Source organism: Elephantulus edwardii, unplaced genomic scaffold (genome assembly GCF_000299155.1).
Source record: "Elephantulus edwardii isolate Elephantulus edwardi_28Jun2011 unplaced genomic scaffold, EleEdw1.0 scaffold00021, whole genome shotgun sequence".
NCBI lineage: Eukaryota > Metazoa > Chordata > Mammalia > Macroscelidea > Macroscelididae > Elephantulus > Elephantulus edwardii.
This window is the reverse complement of record NW_006399771.1, coordinates 17,492,700-17,513,324: the sequence shown is the minus strand read 5'-3', so window position 1 is coordinate 17,513,324 and position 20,625 is coordinate 17,492,700. Positions and strand designations below refer to the sequence as shown.

Genomic DNA, 20,625 nt, shown 5'->3' with positions numbered 1-20,625 from the left:
GACTCAAAATGCCCCATGCCAGTCCATCTCATCTCTCCAATGCCTAATATGTCAATATTTATGCATTCCATTTCTTTCTTAACAATTTCTACTTTTCCTTCATTCATGGCTCTCACATTCCATGGATATGATAGTATACTTAGAAAATCCTAAAGATTCAGCAAGAAAACTACTGGACATAGTTGACCAATTCAGCAAAGTGACAGGATACAAGATCAACATACAAAACTCAGTTGGATTTCTCTACAGTTACAACGGGAATACAGAACTGAATCCAAGAAAAACAATACCCTTCACAATAGCTAATCAACAAGACTAAATGCTTGGTAGTAAATCTAAGTCGAAGCACAAAGGGTCTATTACAAGAAAATTACAAAACATTACTACAAGAAACAAAAAGAGACCTGGAATAGTGGAAGAATATTCCTTGCTCATGCATAGGAAGATTCAATATTGTGGAAATGACAATACTACCAAAGGCAATTTGCACATTCAATGCAATCCCAATACAAATACCAATTCCGTTCTTCAACAAGATGGAAAAGGCAATCTCTAATTTCATTTGAAATGGAAGGAGGCTGTGAGTAAGCAAAGCACTCCTTAAAAAGAGAACCAAGGTAAGAATCATCTCACTCCTTGATTTCAAATCCTACTACACTGCCATGGTGGTCAAGACATCAGGGTGCTGGTACTGTGACAGACACATAAATCAAAGGAATAGAGTAGAGAACCCAGAAATCAGGCCATCTACCTATAGTTAGCTGATTTTTGACAAGGAGATTAAATCAGTTAAGTGGGGAAATGACAGCCTTTTAAACAAATGGTGTTTGCAAAATTGGAAAACTATCTTTAGAAAACTCAAGCAAGATCCACACCTCACTCCATACACAAAAACCAACTCAAAGGAGATACTGAAAATTTTTGCCAAATCTTGTAGGCTTAAATTGATCAAGCATGCAATCAAGATGAGTTAATGATACTGGTAACTGGAATGCAAAAGTTGAACTCCATGAAGAAGGAATTGCAGTAGTAAATTATGGGCTTGGTGACATAAATGAGGCTAGAGATAAAATGATTGAATTTTGTCAATAATGTATTCATTGCAAATACCTTTTTCCAAAAAAACACAAATAGCTATTTTATACATGGATCTTGTCTAATGGACTGCATAGGAATCAGATTGACTACATCAGTGGAAGGACTCACTGGAGAAGCTCGATATCAGCAGTCAAAACTAGGCCAGGGACAAACTGTGGGTCAGACTATCAATTACTCTTGTGCAAGTTCAAATAGATGGGGAAAAAGAAAGAAAACAAGCCCACAAGAACTAAGATATAATCTTGAGTCTATTCTACCTGAATTTAAGAAGCATGTTAAGAATAGGTTTGAAACACTGAACACCAATGATTGAAGAGCAGATGAATTGTGGGCTTACACCAATGAAATCATTCATGAAAAGATCGAAAGGTCATTTTAAAGACAGAGAAGGAAGGAAAAACATAACCAAAATGGATTTCAGAAGAGACTCTGAAAATTACACTAGAGCATCAGGAAGCTAAAACAAAGGGAAAATAAGCTGAAGTTAAAGAGGTGAACAGAAGATTTCAAAAAGGTAGCTCAAGAAGACAAAGCAAAGTATTGTAATGGAATATTGGGAGAGCTTGAATTGAAGAATAAAAAGAGAACTCACTCTATTTCTCAAGTGGAGAGAACTGAAAAACAAATTTAAGCCTCAAGTTACAACTCCCACTATGCACCAAGAACTATACCAGATGTATGGGTGAGGTATAATAATGCTTCTATCTTTGAGTTTTCCTTTATCTAATTGACCCCAAAAAGACCAAAGTTACACAAGTGTTCAGGTCTTTTGTTCATAGAGTTGCTATGAGTTGTCTACAGCTTGATGGCAGTAAACAACAACTGACCCACTGTTGTCAGATTAGTTCCAACTCATAGTGATTCTAAACTGGGTTTCTGAAAGAGTAAATTTTTATGACAGAACCTAATTCAAGAACTAGATGTTAAAGAAATAATTCTGTAACTGTGAGGGCCTAGTGGTAAGGATCTGTGCTGCAATCCCAAAGGCACACCATATGAGGCACCAGCTGCTCCGAGAGGTCTGATTAACTGCCTTTGAAAACCCACTGGAGGGTCCGCTATGGGTCGGTTCTGACTGTACAGTACACAACAACAAGAAGATATATTAACTGATTTAACTAGAGGCGAGCTATTCAATGACCATAATTACAGAGGAAGGTGCTGAAGGAGGAGGAAATGCCGTTTCACATTCAGAAAATAGTAAATATTCTTTCGATGAGGAAGTTTAAATAGAAATATGTTCCAAGTACCATTGTTCTTTAAAAACTACCACTGAAACGAATGGTACAAAATGATAACCATTTTACTATACTTGTGGATTTTATGAACCAAAGGATCTGGTTCTCTGTGCTTTATTGTGTCTGAGATCTTCACTGTGAAGTATGGCATAGTTAGGGTGGTCAGATCATCTGGGGCTAGAGATTTACTTTTGGGATGACTTATTTGAACTTTCATGCATGACACTAGCCAAAGCCTAACTGAATGCTTACCCACTGTGATAAGAAGGGAGGGAAGGATAATCCAACAGCAGATTCAGAGGAGAGGAAGGAAGTAGAGAAGGAAATGTTTCACGTTGACCTTAATGAGTTTGAGATTCCAGTAGGCTGTGGTGCTGACCAAAAGATCAGTGGTCCAGATCCACCAGCTGGACCTTGACAGAAATACGGAGGATCCCTTCCCCTTATGCTTAGCTTCCAAAGCTGAATGAAGGGTTGCTATGAGTCAACATCCATTTAATGGCAAGGATTTTGTTTTGTCTCCTAATGTTATTACACTAAGCAAATAAAGTACATTCTTGTTAAAATGTAGAATCTGATTCTGAATGTCTGAGCTGGAATCAGAGGTCTTTCTATTTCTCCGAGTCTCAGTGCCAGAGTCCACCTTGGAGGCAAAGATGACAAAGCTTCACCTCACATACTTTGGATATATTGCTAGGAGAGGCTATTCCTTGAAAAGGTATGTCATGCTTGGAAAGATGAAGGATCAACAAAAGAAAATTAGACCCTCTACCAGCTGGATGATGCAGTGACTGCAGCAATGGGCTCAGGTATCTCAAGGGTGATGAGGACAGCAGAGCATAAGACAGGGTTTAGATCTGTTGTCCTTGGGGTCGCTGTGAGCTGTACTCAACTCTGCAGCACCTCACAGTGACAAGATTCCTAAGTGAACTATCAACTGCCCAAAGGCATCTGATTCAAATCAACCAGCTGTTCTGCAGGAAAAAGACTGCCTCTAACAATTCCACAGTACATAACAATAACAACATCATCTAAGCAAACGGCAGGCAACCCCTCTGTGCTTGCAGCTCTCATGCTTTCCTTATGGGATTGTGATGGGTGGGGATTTCAACAGCCTGAGTGAGCAGTGGCTGGTCAGCTGCGTGGTGAAGCAGAGTGTGTACAGCAGTGACACTGCTTCACCTGCCAGAATGGCTCATCCGGCCTGATGTATGAAGAACCACACACCTCCTGGACAGGGTGCTGCCAACGACTCTGACAAAACCTGCTTGCAAAAAAGAGAAATCGCTTTGTAAACATAGGAAAGTGTTTTGCATAACATAAAAGGAAGCCTGCTGGGAGAGGAACTGCTTTATGAAATTGAGGGCAAATGAGGAGGGTCTACTGCTGGAAGTCAAATCTCTGTGTCAACAGACACTATGACCAAGACTTAACATTAGGCCCATTAGACACGAAAAAAAAAAAAAAAAAAGTCCGTAACATTAAAAAATTATGAATATTGGCAAAGAAGCTTATGAAAATACCATGAAGAGTGTGTGGTGTACAAAAATGTGTGGTACATATGTGTAAAAATAAGATATTGACTGTATTTAGTTACTTTATTCTTCTATGCTGGGGGGTCAAGAATGTAGCATTCTCTTGATGCTTCATTACACAGAGAGTTGAACAAGTACTTCCTTTGCTAGAACTCACATTGATTCTCAAAACACGTATGTCTGCTGTGCTTTTGTTTCCCACTTTTTTGGCCTACTCACTGCTATAAACAGTGTCATTTGACAGTGTTTCAGAAAAACAATATAATCTTCCATCCAGATGTCTAAAACTCCTTTGTTCATTGGTGTTTTGCCTCTTTTTTGTTGCCGTACCGCCCCTGCTCTCTTGGAATTGAGTCCACCAGTCATTTGTGTCTGTTTCACTAAAAGACTCTAAGCTGTATGTAGTCACCATTTTCTGTTCTAGAATGTCTTTAAAGATGAAACTTGGGAAGTGACTTTAGCAAGTATTATCAAAAAAAACCCAAACAAAACAAAAAACCAAACAACCAGGCAAAATGAAATAAAACATGTCCCTGTAGCCCAGGAAGTCAGGAGGGAGCTCTGGTGGTATATCTATAGGGAGTTATGTTGCTAACCCAAAGACTTGACTTCTCTGCTGGTTCAGATCCACCGGTAGCTTTGCAAGGCAAAGGTGAGCAATCACATGTGATGTGATTTCCAGCCTTGGAGCTCACTGGAGGATCACTGTGAATCATACCCAGCTTGATGGCAATTAATTTAGTTGAGGGAGGCAGGAAGGAAAAAATAAAGGAGTTTTAGTAATAAAGGGGGAAATACTAATAAAGAGAGTTATGAGAGAGATAGGGAGACAATTGAAAAAATGTAAAAGTAGAAACAGAGACTAATAATAAGACTGTTATTATAATAAGACTTGTTGTTAAGTGCCGTCAAGCTGTAGGTGACTCATAGTGACCCTGTGAACAAAAGACTTGTACACTTGTATAACTTTCATCGTTTCTCCAAGTTCATAGGGTTTCCAGAGGCAAGCTATTTCAGAAGTGGATGTCACTTCTGCTTCCAAGCCTGTTTTAATCTTGGAGCTCCACCAAACACTGTCCATCATGGGTAACCATTCTCACATTTGACACATCAGTGTCACAGTGTTCAGCTTCACAGCAACCATGGGTTATCTCTGTACAGCAAGTGAACAGACCAGGGCTATACTACCTAGAAGAATGTTTAACCAAAAACAATTTAAAAAAGACTTGACTAATAGTGTGAAATTCTGTTCATGGCAGATAATAACTAGATTTCATTTTATTATGCTTTGTATTATTTTATCCTGGCAAATTGAAAATTTATGGGAATGCTGCAATGAGCAAGTGCAGATAATAACTAGATTTCATTTTATTATGCTTTGTATTATTTTATCCTGGCAAATTGAAGATTTATGGGAACCCTGCAATGAGCAAGTGTCAGTGCCATTTTTTTCCCCAATACCATGTGATTACTACATGTATCTGCAACATTTTGGTAATCTCACAGTATTTAAAACTTTTCAAAATGCTATTACACACTTAATAGAATATGGTATATAACACAAGGTAACTTTAATATGTATTGGGGAAGAGTATTGAACATACCATGATCTGCCAAGAGAACAAATGAGTCTGACGTGGACAGGGTAAAACCAAGTTACTCTCTGGAGACAAGGGTTTGAAAACTCTGTTTTCGGGTCAGCACTGGAGAGGAAGACCCAGGATGAGATGGACTGACATAGTGACTGGGTAACGGGAGCAGGTGTGTCAGAGATGATGAGTTTGGCTTGGAGTAGGGCAATGTTCAGGATTCACAGGGTCTCTGTAAGTCACAGTCTAATTGACGGCACATAAAAAGAAGTAACATAGACTGTAGGGAATAGACTAGGTCTCGCCTCTCTAGTTGTTCAAAACCACCAGCATCTTTGCAAGAGAAAGATAAAATGCCTTTCTAACTGAAAGATAGGAATGCCTCTCTGAAAGTCTGAAAAGTGACTGTGAAAGAGAAAGATGGGTAATCAGGTTTACAGCCTTAATAAACCATTGGAGGGTTAGCAAGCTTCGAAATGAGTGAGTTTGAGGAAAGAAAAAAAATTGTTATGATTTCACTGCAATATGTGTTATAACATGGTGACTTAGGAGTGAACTCACAATACCTCTAAGGTACATTGTTGTCATTATATGTCATTGAATCTGAACCAACTCATAATTGATGCTCCAGTGGGTGTACAGAGACGGAAAATTGCATGGAATAAACTGGTCAACTTTGTTCTGTGTAGCAGCTGGTAGATTTGAACCATATCCCTTCAGGTTGGTAGCATAGTTCTTTACCATGAGGCCACCAGACCTCCAATATTAAGTCAAAATAGTAATCAAAATAGGTTATGAGAGAGACAGGGAAAGATTTACATGTGTTTGTACTAGAGATTGTAAGACTGAAGTAATAGGTTGGTTTTCAGAGAACTCATTACAAATGTTCAGCATATCTTCCCCTTACTATCTTCCTGGCTTTTCAAAGAAGGAAACAGAAATAGAGGTAATGAATCTTTTTCACTTTAAAAATGACATGAAAGTAATCTGATAGTAAAAGTGTCAGTAACAGAAGTTGACAAATTTCTAATTCGATCACTCCCATACACAGAGTGCATATACCATGAAAGAGTTAAATATTATTCCAATATAATACCCTGTTCTTTGAACTTCAAATGAAAGTTATAGAATAAAAAAAAGAAAGAAATTGTTCTTCCAAGACTCTGAGCTGTCAACATCACTGAATCAAAGATTTATGTAGTAAGGAACTTATGTAGCTGTTTTGACAAACCATCTGTTGGAAATGAAGATTGGTACAAAATAGTGGAGGGAAAGCTCCAGTAGCTGGAGATTTTATATATTTTTATTTTTTTTAAAAGAAATGAATGAAAGTTAATTCTTTTCTTTATTATCTCTTCTGTTAAATAGGCTATTTTACAGACTAGAGACGCCAGTCCACCAATAAGCCTGTTATTTGATGTCCAATCAGTCCTCACTCGTAGAGACCTATATTCCATGGCTACAATTTTATTTTATTTTATTTCACTAATTTTAATGAACATTTACAGAGATTTTGGATTTCCATTCATTCATTCGTTGTTTCACTTTTTTCTCTACCCCCCTGCCCCCCAGTTCACTCCTCCCTTTGAAAAGCAAAAGATAAACTTCTTCGTTGGTATACAATCCCCCACCCCCGCCCCGAATTCACGCCACTCTGCAACCTTAATTCTGGATTCCTGTGATAATCAAAATAACCTATCATATATCACTTTTAAACTCTTCTGACCTCATTCATTTCAATATAGTATACATAATTTATCCAGTTTTTCTCAGTCTTACCCCAACCCTGATGTCAGTCACGTTCTACAACAGTGGCACTATGCTGTATGTGTCTTTTGTGACTGAGATATTTTACTCGCATAATGTCCTCTGAGGTCACCCATTTTGAATAATATTGCATGAGTTCCTTTTTTTTCAATGCAGCGTAGTATTCCATTGTGTGACTATACCACAGCTTCTCTATATATTCTTTTGTTGATGGTCACGATAAACATATGGGTGTTCATAAATCTGCTTGGATCGTGGTTATGGTCTCTTTAGCGTATATTCCCAGTAGTGGAAATGCTGGGTCAAATGGTATCTCTATTTGAAACTTTTTGAGAAAGCACCACACCACTTTCCACAGTGGTTGCACCATTTTACACTTCCACCAACAGTTTATAAGTGTTCCATGGCTACAGTTTTTATGGTGGCCTAGTGGCAAGAAGCTGCGCTGCAATCCCAAAGGCATGCAGTTTTTGGTCACCAGCTGCTCTGTGGAAGAAGGATGGGCAATCTCCTGGGCTAGTAACTGCATCTGAAAACCCAAAGGAGGGTCAGCTATGTGTGGGTTTGACTCCATGGTACTCAACAATCTTGATGAGTGCAGATCATCAGATCTTTCTCGCACAGAGGGACTTGATGTTGTTAGGTGCCATCAAGTCGACTCCTGTTCATAGCCACCCTGTTTACGACAGAACAAAACCACACCTGATCCTATACCATCCTCACAGTCTTTTCTCTGTGTGAGTCAATTGTTGCAATTACTGTGTCAAACTATCTCCTTGAGAGTCTTCCTTTCCTTTAGGGACTCTGTTTTCCAAGGCTTATCCCTATTGATAACATGCCCAAAATTGCCTGGGAGAAATCATAGTGTCTTTATGAGAGTAATTAGGTCCTAACACTTAGAGATAATAAGAGTTTATCCTTATGCTAGCTTTTTTTGGAAGGTAAAAATTAGATTTTTTAAAAAGACACATTCCAAAGGTGGGACATATCTTCCACCTTGAAAAGTAAATGTAGATGAAGTCTTATTCTCTTTTTTAATTACACTTAATTCCATACAAGGATTGGAGAAAACTTTTATTCATTTTATAAACAAAACCAAATTACTACAGAAGAAAATGAAACTTTATATAATTATAAAATGCAGGCACTTTAAGATTAGTTAGAGATCATATAATTGAAAAGCTTTCTTTTATAAATTGAGAGAGCATGTCATTTTAGAGGAACAAGGAAGTTTTCAAAGCCAGTTACATATAGTTTGTCATGAGCTTTTCTTTATTATGAATCCTTTATAATATATATAAAAATAGAGAAAGGAAAATAAACTTTCAAATCAACCAGCTGCTGACATTATCAACTCATGACCAATCTTGTCCCCATTTATTCTTTAGCTTTGAAACCTTTTCCCCTATGAATTATTCTAAATAAAGTATTCATTATTTCATTTCATTGATAAGTATGAAAATGCATAAAAATATATTCATAATGCCATTCTTACATTTTGAAAATTAGTGTTAATTTAGTAGTCACAATGATGAACTCAAACATAGCAAAGATCAGGAAGGTGATGGTGTAGGACAGGTCAACGTGTCCTTCTCATATATGTAGTGTTGTCATTGGTTGTAGTTATGCAACAGCAATGAAAATACCAACAGCACAATGATATTATGAATAATATTTTAATGGAAACATCATTTGAAATTTTTATATACGTATAAATGAGAAAGTGAAAAAAGTTTTATATACATATTTAATGAAAAAGTGAAATGGATGACTAAGTGAAATGGAGACTAAGGTACGTCTGATCAGGCCATAGTCTTTGCAATCACTTGTTATGCATCAGAGAGTTGGACAGTGACTAGGGAGGATAGAAGGAGAATTGATGCCTTTGAGCTGTGGTGCTGGAGAAGAGTATTGAAGGTACCATGGACTGCTAAGAAAACAAACAGATTCATCCTGGAGAGGGTTAAACGGGGCTGCTCTTTGGAGAGAAGGATTCTGAGGCATCATCTGACGAACTTTGGACATGTCGTGAGGAGGGACTGGTCCTTGGAGAGAGAGATCATGCTTGGGAGGGTGGAGGGCAGGTGCAGGAGGGGAAGGCCCTCTATGAGGTGGATTGATTCAGTGACTGGAGTAATCGGAATGGGTATGTTGGAGACAGTGAGATTGGCACAGGACAGAGCAGAGTTTAGGGCTGTTGTAAATAGGGTCGCCATGAGTTGCAAGCAACTTGAAGGCACATAACAACAACAACAATTGTGTTTTAAGATATTTGTATAAAACCATTATTGTAGAATGAGTTGGCAGATCTAAGGAGGAATGGGATGGAACAGAGGGGTGAGGATGGGCAAAAAGGGAGGAATGGGGAGGGGGCTTAATCATCGGGTCGCCCAATTTGATGGGTGGAAGGAGGGTTGGGTAAAGGAAAGGGGAAAGATATGGTGTGAAAAACAATGTATACAAACTTTGATGGTAAACCAGTGTTAAAACAAACAGACAAACAACAAAAACAAAAAAAACCCCAAACCATCAAACACCCCCCAACCAAGGGTTATGAAGAGCACACACACACAAAATAACAAAAAATAAATTATCATTGGTTGAAAAAAAGAATGTTATATAAATGGTAAATGGAGTCATGCAATATGTAAGATTTTGAAATTTCTTTCACCCAGCATGATTTTGTGAATATGCACTCAGCTGTTGTCTCTATCAATAAAAGGCTCAACAATAACCTGCATTATGCAGATTACACAACCTTGCTTGCTGAAAGTGAAGAAGACTTGATGCATTGGTTGTAGAAGATCAAGGAATGCAGCCTTCCATATGGGTTGAATCTCTATGTCAAGAAGACAAAGATTCTCACCACTGGACCAGTCAGTAGGAAGCATCATGATAGATGGAGAGGAGATTGAAACTGTCAGCAGCTTCATCTTGCTTAGATCCACAATTAGAAAACTTGGTACAAGCAGTCAGGAAACAAAGAGACACATTGCACTGGGAAAATCTACAGTTAAGGACCTTTTCAAATTATTGAGAGTAATAATGTCAGCTTGAAGACTAAAGTGCATCTGATTCAGGCCATAGTCTTTCCAATTAATTGGTGTGCATCTGAGAGCTGGACACTGAATAAGGATGACAGAAAAAGAATTGATGTCTTTGAGTATTGATGTTGGAGAAGAACAGTGAACAAACAGATATGTCTTAGACAGGATACAACCAGGGTGCTCTTCGGAGGCAAGAATGATGAGGCTTCACCTCACATACTTTGGGCATGTTGCTCGTAGGTGCTATTCCTTGGAAAAAGACACGATGCTTGGAAGGGTGGAGGGTTGGCAAAGGAGAGGAATTCAACCAGGTGAATTGACACAGTGACTACTACAGTGGGCTCTTGTTTGTCAGGAAGTGTGAGGATGGCACAGGAGAGGACTGGTTTCAAATCTTTTGTTCAGAGGGCCACTATAAGTCAGACTTGAATTGATGTCACCTGACAACCACCCCAATTGTTTCAGAGTCTGTGTCACGGTTTCTTTACCCGTTCATCCACTGAAGACAGTCTACATTTTTCCCCCCAGGTAGTTTTACTATGAAAAAGGAAATTATTTTAAAAATAGTGTTGTTTAATTTTACAGTAACAAGTTCTTAAAAATAGTTGTTTGACTAAAGGGATAGATATCTGATGGCCCAGAATACACAGGATGATGATGCTGCTAACCTTAAGGTACTGGCCATCTCTGGAGATCTACCAGTGGCTCTGGGGACAGAATTGGTCAATTTCCTCCTGTGAGATTTACAGCCCCTTGAAAACCTGCCAAAGGACCACCTATGAGTCAGTTCTGATTTGACAGCAATGAATGAATTTTGCGTAAAGGAGCCCTGTTATCATAATGTATCCACGTTCTAGCCAGAATGTTAGCAGTTCAAATTCACCAGCTTTTGGGAGAAAGAGGAACCATCTCATCCTGTAAGAATTTATAGCCTCAGAAACCCAATCAAGAGTCTCTTTGAGTCCAACTTGACTAATCAATATTGAGTTTGTTTTACTTGAAAACTGATCCTAATATGTTTCTAAACAAGAGATATTTGAGTTTTTGTAATTCTTTCCATGCTTTTAAAATTCAGTCATTTGTTGGAAAAGCCCCATCATTTGGTGTGTTGGGTACACCATCTGAATTTTTGCTATCACATTTCTAAAACATTCATACCCATTGGCATCCAGTTGATTCCAACTCATAGCTACCTTTAACAGATTGGAACTGCTTCATACTATTTCCAAGGCTGAAATCTTTACAAAAGCAAATAATCACATTTTTCTCCTGCAAACAAAGTGGTGTATATAAGAACACAGACCCTCTGTGCGCAGCTTAGCGTGTTCCCACTTTGTTGTTTTCTTGCTGTTGTTGTTTACTGTCTGGTGGGAACTGCCTCAAAGCTGCCATGGTTTTCAGAGGCTGTAAATCACACGGGAAGAGACTGCCCATCTGGGTTGACAGTACAGTTCCTTACCACTAGGCCACCAGAGTTCCCTCCCTTATCTACTATACTACCAAAAGTTGTCTACAAAAGTTGTCTATGTTCAATTAATGAATTTAATGTCTAAAATACAATCCTGAAGGCACTCAGAATCCACCAGCTATCCTGCAGGAGAAGGACAGGCACCTCTGAAAACCCACCAGAGGGTCAGCTATGATTTGATCTTGACTCAGTGGTACATAACAACAGCAGCATTTACTGGATATAGTACGCTATGGTTTTTAAGTTATTTGATTTCTCTTGTAATAAGAAATGTGTGCACAGTTTGAATATTTAAAATAGTATATTTTATTGAATCAAGGAAACTACCAAGAATTAAATTCTCTTAAAAAAAGCAGAGAAGATCTTGTGGCCTAGTAGGTAGAGAGTGGTCCTGCCAACCCAAAGACATGCAGTTTGAATCCACTGGATGCCTGGTGGGAGAAAAAAAAAATTTAGAATTGCAAAGAAAACATGCAGAATACAAATTTCAAGGAATTCAAGTGTGATGATTTGGTATGAAAATATAGGCAGCAAGTGTGGAATATCACTTCAGTAATAAGTTATTTAACACATATAGGCTTGTTGTTGTTTTGGATACCATCGCGTCAGGACTGACTCCTGGCTGACCTTTCAGAGGGTTTGCAGAGGCAGTAAATCTCACAGGAGGCGATGGCACATCTTTCTTCTGTGGAACAGCCAGTACTTGAACTGTACACCATGGGATGTATGTTATAAACTATGTTGTATAACTTAAAATAATGGAGGAAATAAAATGTATGAAATAGGTTCAATTCCCTGTAAGACTTTTATTGTTTTATTACTGTTTTTATGGTTAATAATTGTATTCAATTAAAGAAATCCATCACCTTCTTAAGAAATTTTTTCTCTTGACTAAAATTCCCATTGTTTGATATTAAATCAGCTACAAAAAGCAACACAAAATTCTTCCTTTAATCCTGTTCTACTAACCCCATGTTGCTTCCATTTCCTTGGAGGCTTGAGATGGCAGGTGTGAACAATGAGAGTCCTGGGAACTCATTTTCAATTCACCTGAAAACTGATTCTCCACTCACACATCAACTCATGTCCATCACAGAGTGTGGGAGCATGTTCTAGGCCTATATCCACAGGACCCTTAAGTAAATAAGAAATTAATTTTGCTCAAAGTATAAATGTACATTTGTTTATAAACTATTAATCTTCAATTTTTCTTTTGAATGTGGAGCAATATTTAGTGGTTTTTTTCTTTCTTTCTTTCCTTCTGATAACCAATTTAAACCACTGTTTAAAACTTTTATGGCTTCTGTAATTTGGTGTACATACTGCTTTCTTGGATGTCTTTGATCAAAGTTTTCATTTAAATAACTGTTCAGGAAAATAATACAAGTTAAGAAATTGGAATTAGGTTCTTTTTTAAGAAGAGAAAATCAACACAACTTTCACTTCATTTTTGGTGTAGATATGCCTTTAGACAAAACTATGAGTACTATTCAGCTCCTTAAATAATTCTACCTATGTTTGGAAATCAACAATTACTTATTAGATAAAAATTAATTTTTTAAACTCTTGGTTTTTAAAATTAGTATTTTGGGTTTTAAAGAAATATGATAGTTTGTTACATAAACTAATCTGATTTCATATTCTTTAATCCTTCTTTATGTTTTAAAAAGAAGCTTTTTCAATCAGTAAGACAAATATTGATTTTCCTGAGTTTTCAGTCATCGGTAAAGATGACTTTAATAAGGAAATGATGCTATTATAAATAGTAGCAGTGATATTATGTAGCTACAATTTTAAATTAAAAATTACACTTTGTTTCAGGTTTATACTACATTATTTCATAGCATATTCATAACTAGTGGTCACTATATTATATATGTTGCATTACCATAATTTTCTAGTTAATTTGTTCTTTATACATGTTCCAATTGCATTTCATTAACTCATAGTTTTTTGTAAGTTTGTGTTTTCTTTCCATGTTCAACAAGTCTCTTTAATTCAATTTCTCTGTTTCTCCTCATACAGTCTGGCAGCCAGATATGCAACTCAGTCTAATCACAGTGGAATTGCAACCAGTCAAAAAAAGCCTACTAGGTCAGTTAATATCTCTAATTTATTGCTTATTAGTACTATTCAATTAAGTGCCCAGTAGTATTTTGTTCTATCACTCTAAATTTCCAAAGCAAATGATATGATTCTTGATGAAAAGATTTCTTCTGTAGGGGCTTTCCGCAGAGTCTGAGAGGTGAGCATGTTTGTGCCAGTCTTTGATGGGTTTTAGCTTCTGTTAGTTTACTTCCATAAAGGGCTGTGAATAAGCTAAAATCTGTTTTAGTCTTACGGCCAATTTTTTAAAAGTTTTCCTCGAAGATCCCATTTTTTCCAGGACACAGAATTCAGAAGGTGTACAATAAAATTGTAATCAGGTTTTGAGGTGGGCATGCATTTAATCATTATTCATTTTAAAGCAGAATTGAGACACATTGGCAAATCTTAGCGGAGAAGTTAGCACCTGAGTAGACTAGAGTGTTCTTTTGCCTGTTTTACAAGCAGTTCCGAGTTATGATCATTCACTTACATCCAATTCATGCAATTCTTTAATAGTATATAAATTTGCCTTCACTTTGAAAGGACTGAACCAATCCCTTCCCTTAACAAATTCTTCTTCACCTTCACCTTCACCTTCTCTTGGCTGAAAGTGCAGTTCTAAATCAGTTAAGTGTCCAAGACTTTTCTTGCACTAAACTAGGGCTAAATAAGAATCACTTACACTTATTCCAACCCTGCAGATTCTACTGAGAAAGACACACTTTTCAGGACTGGATTTTGTTCATAACCCAGGGACTGCCTTTAGTTTAAATCTTTCTGCTTTATGTTGTGCATATTTGAAAGAAAGTCTGTTTTAACAAATAAAAGCACACTGTGCATTCTTTAGGACTCTGGTTGTGTGATGGGTTAAGCATTAAACTAACAGAATGATTTGAGTTTAGAACCTACCACCCGCTCTGAGAAAGAGAAGGGTGGTGTCTACCCCTCTAAAAGTTTATAACCCTACAAACACTATGAAACATTTCAGTACTTGTGCTACAGGGTCCCTGTGGGTTGGATGGTCTCAACTCTATGGCAGGTGTTTCGATGAACTCTTTGGAAACTCTTGGCATGTTGAAATGTCTTAATAGAATTTGGTTATTTTAATAGCATTAAGTTGCTGAGAACATGATAATGACATAGGAAGGCTAAATAAGGTCACAGTGTATGTGTTTTGTACCCCTGGTTGTTACACTAATATCTACACCATCATTACCATCTGGGAGGCCTCTCATGGTGGTTTACCAGTCATTGCTCCCCTCATTAATACATGGTGCTGTATAACGTTTAACTACAAGGACTGCTTCTGATGTCTTGGTGTGAGGTATGTGCCTTTCTTCTTACCTGCCTACCTTCTACCTAAGTAATATTAATTTTCCTAAGACTTAAAATTATACAGGACAGGAATAATTTTACAGCAATTTTATGAAAAACAATAAATCATACCGATTAGGTATACAAGGTTGCTTACCGTATATAGTGAGATTTTTTTTAAAAAATACAACTTCTGAGTCTTGTCGATGAAAAATACATTGTAAATAATTTCTGGCAATAGAATATTGACTTCTCTTTGCTTCATTTCATTTGTTCTTCTATTTTTATTGATGAACTGAAAGTTTGGGCTTCCTGTCAAATTAGGATTGTGAGAAGAGCAAAATTCTTTTAAAAAATGTTTTAATTTGTTCTTCTGAGGACTGAAGATAACTTGGCTTCATGGTTCAAATGATAAAGACAAAAATCCATTTGTTATCTGGAAACAGGCCAGGTTTCTTTGCAAACAAGGAAAACTTGGTGACAAAATCTCTTTGTACATGTGAGTTTCGAATGGATTTTCTAAGTCAGTGACTTTGTTTAACCAATTGATTTTTTTGTCCTGTCACTGGTACTGCAAATTCCTGGCATCTGTGGTAATCCTAATATACTTACAAACTCTTTTAGGTCCTGTTGGCCAGAATATTAAGTGGTGTAACCATCTACAAAACATACTAATCATGTATATGACCTAAGTAAGACCAATAAGCAAAATAACCAAAGGCAGTATTATATATTGCCCATATTTATGTAAGCTCCAAAACACAGTAAACATTTTGAAACAAGAAATCCACACATCTAATTTCAAGTGAACAGTTATCTTTTCCTAATATACCTTCTAGTTGGCAATACCCGTGACTATTACAAAAGTATTTGCATTAACTGAGAATTCAATTCCTAACAATGTGTGGATAAAGAAACTAGGATTATAAAAAGGAACTATAATTTTTAATATTGTGACAAGGTTGTGAAATTTTTATATGTGAGAACTAATATGATAGATAAAAAACCTTTTTCTTTAAAAAATTACAATGTTGACGTGTATAAAATCAACTGTTGCCTTGATAGACAATAGATATTTTCAGGGTAGTACACAGTAGTGTTCACATGGTGGCAGCAAATACCAGCAAAGATGTTGGCAACCTTCCCTTTCAAGGATCTAAATGGAAATTAGAACATCATATAAGTTCTTTATTTGTATTATTCTAGAGTGTGTATATTGGGGGGGGTTTATGTTAAGTAAATTTCTCTTGCCATATGTATATAAAATAAGTAAGTAATGTATACACAAAATGTAATAGTTGCACATTTTAGATACCAGTTATTAAATAATCTCTCCAGCACTTGACATTTCAACGTGAAAACTGTAACAAGTGAGTGACCCAACATGACATTTAGTTATAATAATAATAAAATTGGTGGCCTTTCTGGGTAATAATTTTTACTTGCCAACCTAAAGGCAAGTGGTTTGAATCCACTAGAGCTCCTTGGGAGGAAAAAGAAGCAATATTTTCCTGTACCAATTATTGCCCCTGAAAACCCTCTGCAAAGTCACCTTTGAGTCACTTCTAACTCAGCAACACATGACATAACAAGAATAAAATCACATATATAGATATAGATCACAGTGTCTTGTTACATTTTCCCATTTATAAAATGTTGTATATATTTCTTTTGCTCCCTCCTGCCCTTTATGCATAATGAGTAGCTAGAGCTACTATTGCTACAGGTATAATTGCCATGCTGTTAACAGTGATTTTCTTCTGAGACTTACATCTTTTCATTTTGCCTCTGGGTTCATTTGGTCACACTTGTGAGACTATCAGATAAATCTGGGTCTTACTTTTTAAAGAATATGAACATCTTTCAAAGGAGCCAGTTCAGCCAAGTAGGCATCAGCCTGTGACCTTGTTTGCCGTGCTGTGTTTTGATTAGTTAGACAACTAATTTAGATATGTAATAAGCATCTGTTTGCCATTTTTAAATATCTTTCTTCTTGTTATTGCTAATGTGTAAGAACACTTAAAGTGGAACTTCCTAAAGATAAGAATGAATGGCCTGTATATTGCAAATAAAATCTTAATAACTGCAGATGGCTGCTAATATATTGAACCCTAATGAAGATAAGTGTTCTTTCCCCTTAATTTTTCATGTAATCTTTATGACATTTTTAAGACAAAGTATTAATCACCAAATAAGGTAAGTCAAATCTTTTTAGTTAAATATTACTTTACTTCTAGTCTGTAGTGTCAGTGTACAGGGATGCTGATTGGAAACAGAAATAGTTTGTTTTTTTTTAAGATTCTGAAAACTTGTGTTTAGCTGTTTATTTTGTCATTTAAACTATCATTTTCTACTCAGTGAACTGAATGGCATCATATGCTGTAGCTGTCTTCCCCATTAAAGTCTTCCCTGCTCTGCATCTCCTCTCGCTATCTTTTCATAAGGTACCATAATGATGTAATGTTTCTTATACTATTTCAGGCTTCCAGGCCCCTCTAGGGTGCCAGCTGCAGGCAGCAGCAGCAAAGTCCAGGGAGCCTCTAATTTAAATAGGAGAAGTCAGAGCTTTAACAGCATTGACAAAAACAAGCCTCCAAATTATGCAAATGGAAATGAAAAAGGTAAGTTTTTACCTGTTACATCATTTCAACACAAGTATAAAGTACCAGTCTATTAAAATGCACTCTAAATGTAAGATTTTGTCACTGTTCTACATTTTTAGAATATAAATTATCAAGTGGAGTTTTCTTTTCTTTTCTAATTGCCCTTACTAAATTCTAGCTACCTTCAGTATTTTCTAATTGGAAGAACATGTTCATGAAATAAACTTGTTTATTTCAGTGTAATCAATTTCAGACTTAAGAATGAATTCAATTTCTCAAAATATAGGTCCTCTCAAGATGCATATAAATATGCCACACTGTATTCTGTCCAAGATTCTTTTTTAAAAGTTTCATGAACCATAGCCATTTAAGTCTATCTGAACCTCTAGTTTTAGCTAATAGCATATAAAGGCCATGAGTGTTTGGGGTGGTTAAAGTTAGCATGTTGAATAGCCGAAGAAATAATGGTAGGATATGTCTTTGAAAGCTGAAGATCACAAAAATGTTACAGTATTATTTTTCTTCAAAGAGAACATCTTTGTATTCACTTTATTTTCTTGAAATAATGCAGTGGGAACAGCTAATTACAATATGGGGGGAGGAGGACAGAAGGCATTTAATGGACATTTATGTTAAATGAATATGATGTGTTAAATACATACCATGAGGATTTTGTGAATGTGCAAAGTCTGCATTTAAAGAAGGATTGGTTTGGTACATATTGCATGTGGTGAGATGTGTGTAGTTCTCTCATGAAACTAAGAGAAGGTCTGGCATGGAGCTATATTAATTTTTACTATTGTAAACAGTGTGGTAGTATTTTCAAATAAATAGAACTTTAAACTTCTCTTCACAGTAATTAACTCTACATGGAACCAGAAATGAAATTTAAGTCACAAATACATGTTGTCGGTAGAAAAGTTGGTAAACTTGCCTTTAGTACTCCAACCAGAAGAAAGCTCTGGCAGCTTAGTGGTAAAGAGTTGTACTCCCAATACAAAGGCATGTGGTTCAAATCTACTAGCTATTCCATCAGGGGAAAAGATGAACAGCCTCGTGAGCAAATTTATTGTCTCTAAAAATCAGCTGGAAAGTCATCTATGAGTTGATTCTGATTCAACAGCACATAATAACAGCAACAACAGTAATTCAACCAAAGAAGATTTGGTTTTGTTCAAATCAGATAACACTTTTAGTTAGACAACTTTCTCTTACTCAAACTTGAAATATCTGAGTTGACATTTTTGCAAATTAAATTTTATGTTCTTCCCATTAAAGTAAAAGGAGTTCATTGCAAACTCTTTGAGAGCAGAGCTTTCTGTCTTGATCCCTGTAGTATCTCCAGCTCTTGAATTAAAAAAAACAAAACTCAAACTCAATGCCATCAGTTAGGTAGCAACACATAGCTGATTCTCCATTGAGTTTTCCAAGCCTGTAAAATGGGAAGAAAATACCCATGTTTCTCTCATGGGAGCTCTGGTGAAAATGAACTCTCAGAGAAGCTAGACTCTTGAGTTAGCAGGGCAACTCCTTAAGGATTAGGCCACCAGTGGGTGATGATGGGAGGAAATGAGATTTGGAAGTTAAGAGTCTGAAATTGAGAGAGAAAGCCTCTGAGCCCTAAAAGTAATAATTTTCATGGATAGAGGGGAGATGGGAATTCATCATTAGGAAATCACACTTTCTAGCTTTAAGGCTTTCCTAAAAAGGGTAAATACAGGTTCAGATTAATGGCTTATTTATACAATCAGTTCAATTAAAATTTAAATCATCATGTCTTTATTTTTAAAATTCTTAAGGAAAACTGTGCGTACTTCATAATATTGAGGTATTGGATAAACTACCAACATATCTAATTTGCTTGATGAGGCTATAATTTTAAAATACTTTGCAAGAAATTACTAATACTAGTGATACTAGTGACAGACTAGAATTGCCCTAGATAAACTCACACATGAAAATTTTAATGTATTTACATTTTTATCTGAAATTATTTTTCTTTTTTTATTAATGATTTTAGTGCAATATATATATATTTTTACAGTATACTATTTCCATTTAATTTTCCCCCATTCATTACTGTACAATTTCCTCCATGGCCACCCCTCCTCCCAGTTCATTTTTCTCTTTGAAAAGAAAAAAATTCTTTCAGTGTTATACAGTGCTCCTCTTCCCCCAAGTCCACAGTCTGTTTTACTATGCATTTTTTTTTCTGGAATCTTGTCATGATAATAATACCTAATCTTATATTCCTTTTAAATATTTTCCCCTCATCTGTTTCAATACAGTATACATTATTTATCCCCTCTTTTCTTAGTTTTCCCCCAGCTCCAATTTCAGTCCCATTTTACAACAGTGGCACCATGCAGTATTTGTCCTTTTGTGAGTGAGATATCTCACTCAACATAATGTCCGGTTCACCCATTTTTGAATAATATTTCATAATTTCTTTGTTTTTCAATGCAGCATAATATTCCATTGTGTGAAATATACCACAGGTTTTCTATCCATTAATTTATTGATGGGCACTTGGGTTGTTTCCAACTCGGCTATTGAGAACAAAGCCACAAAAAACATGAACAATATTTACTGTGACCACAAGGTGGAGACAAACGTAATTTAGTATGAGTGAGACTAGCAAAGCTGATTTCAGTAGGTACCTGTCTACAGCAAAAGACATACATTTTTATGGTCCTTTTGCCATTATTTTTAATTACAACTAACTTAAAAAGCATTTCAGGTATGTGATCTCAAATTCGCAACCACTTAAAAATACATTATCTGTGAATTAAAGATCTTAATGAAGATTGTCCATAATGATTTGTTTAAATTGTGTCCCAAGCTATAACAGATAACATAAGCAATGGAATTTGTTTTA

The 20,625-nt window shown here is 36.3% G+C and overlaps 1 protein-coding gene across 3 annotated transcripts in view; it reads left to right on the top strand.

Annotated features, from left to right (window-relative positions):
- Window positions 1-20,625, top strand: part of NAV3 (neuron navigator 3) — a 540,923-nt gene that overhangs the window by 187,473 nt on the left and 332,825 nt on the right. For all 3 annotated transcript variants that reach the window (XM_006882551.1, XM_006882553.1, XM_006882552.1), the window contains exons 6-7: window positions 13,768-13,836; window positions 17,626-17,765. In XM_006882551.1, the coding sequence (XP_006882613.1) occupies window positions 13,768-13,836; window positions 17,626-17,765 (209 nt within the window). The remainder of the gene's footprint in view (window positions 1-13,767; window positions 13,837-17,625; window positions 17,766-20,625) is intronic.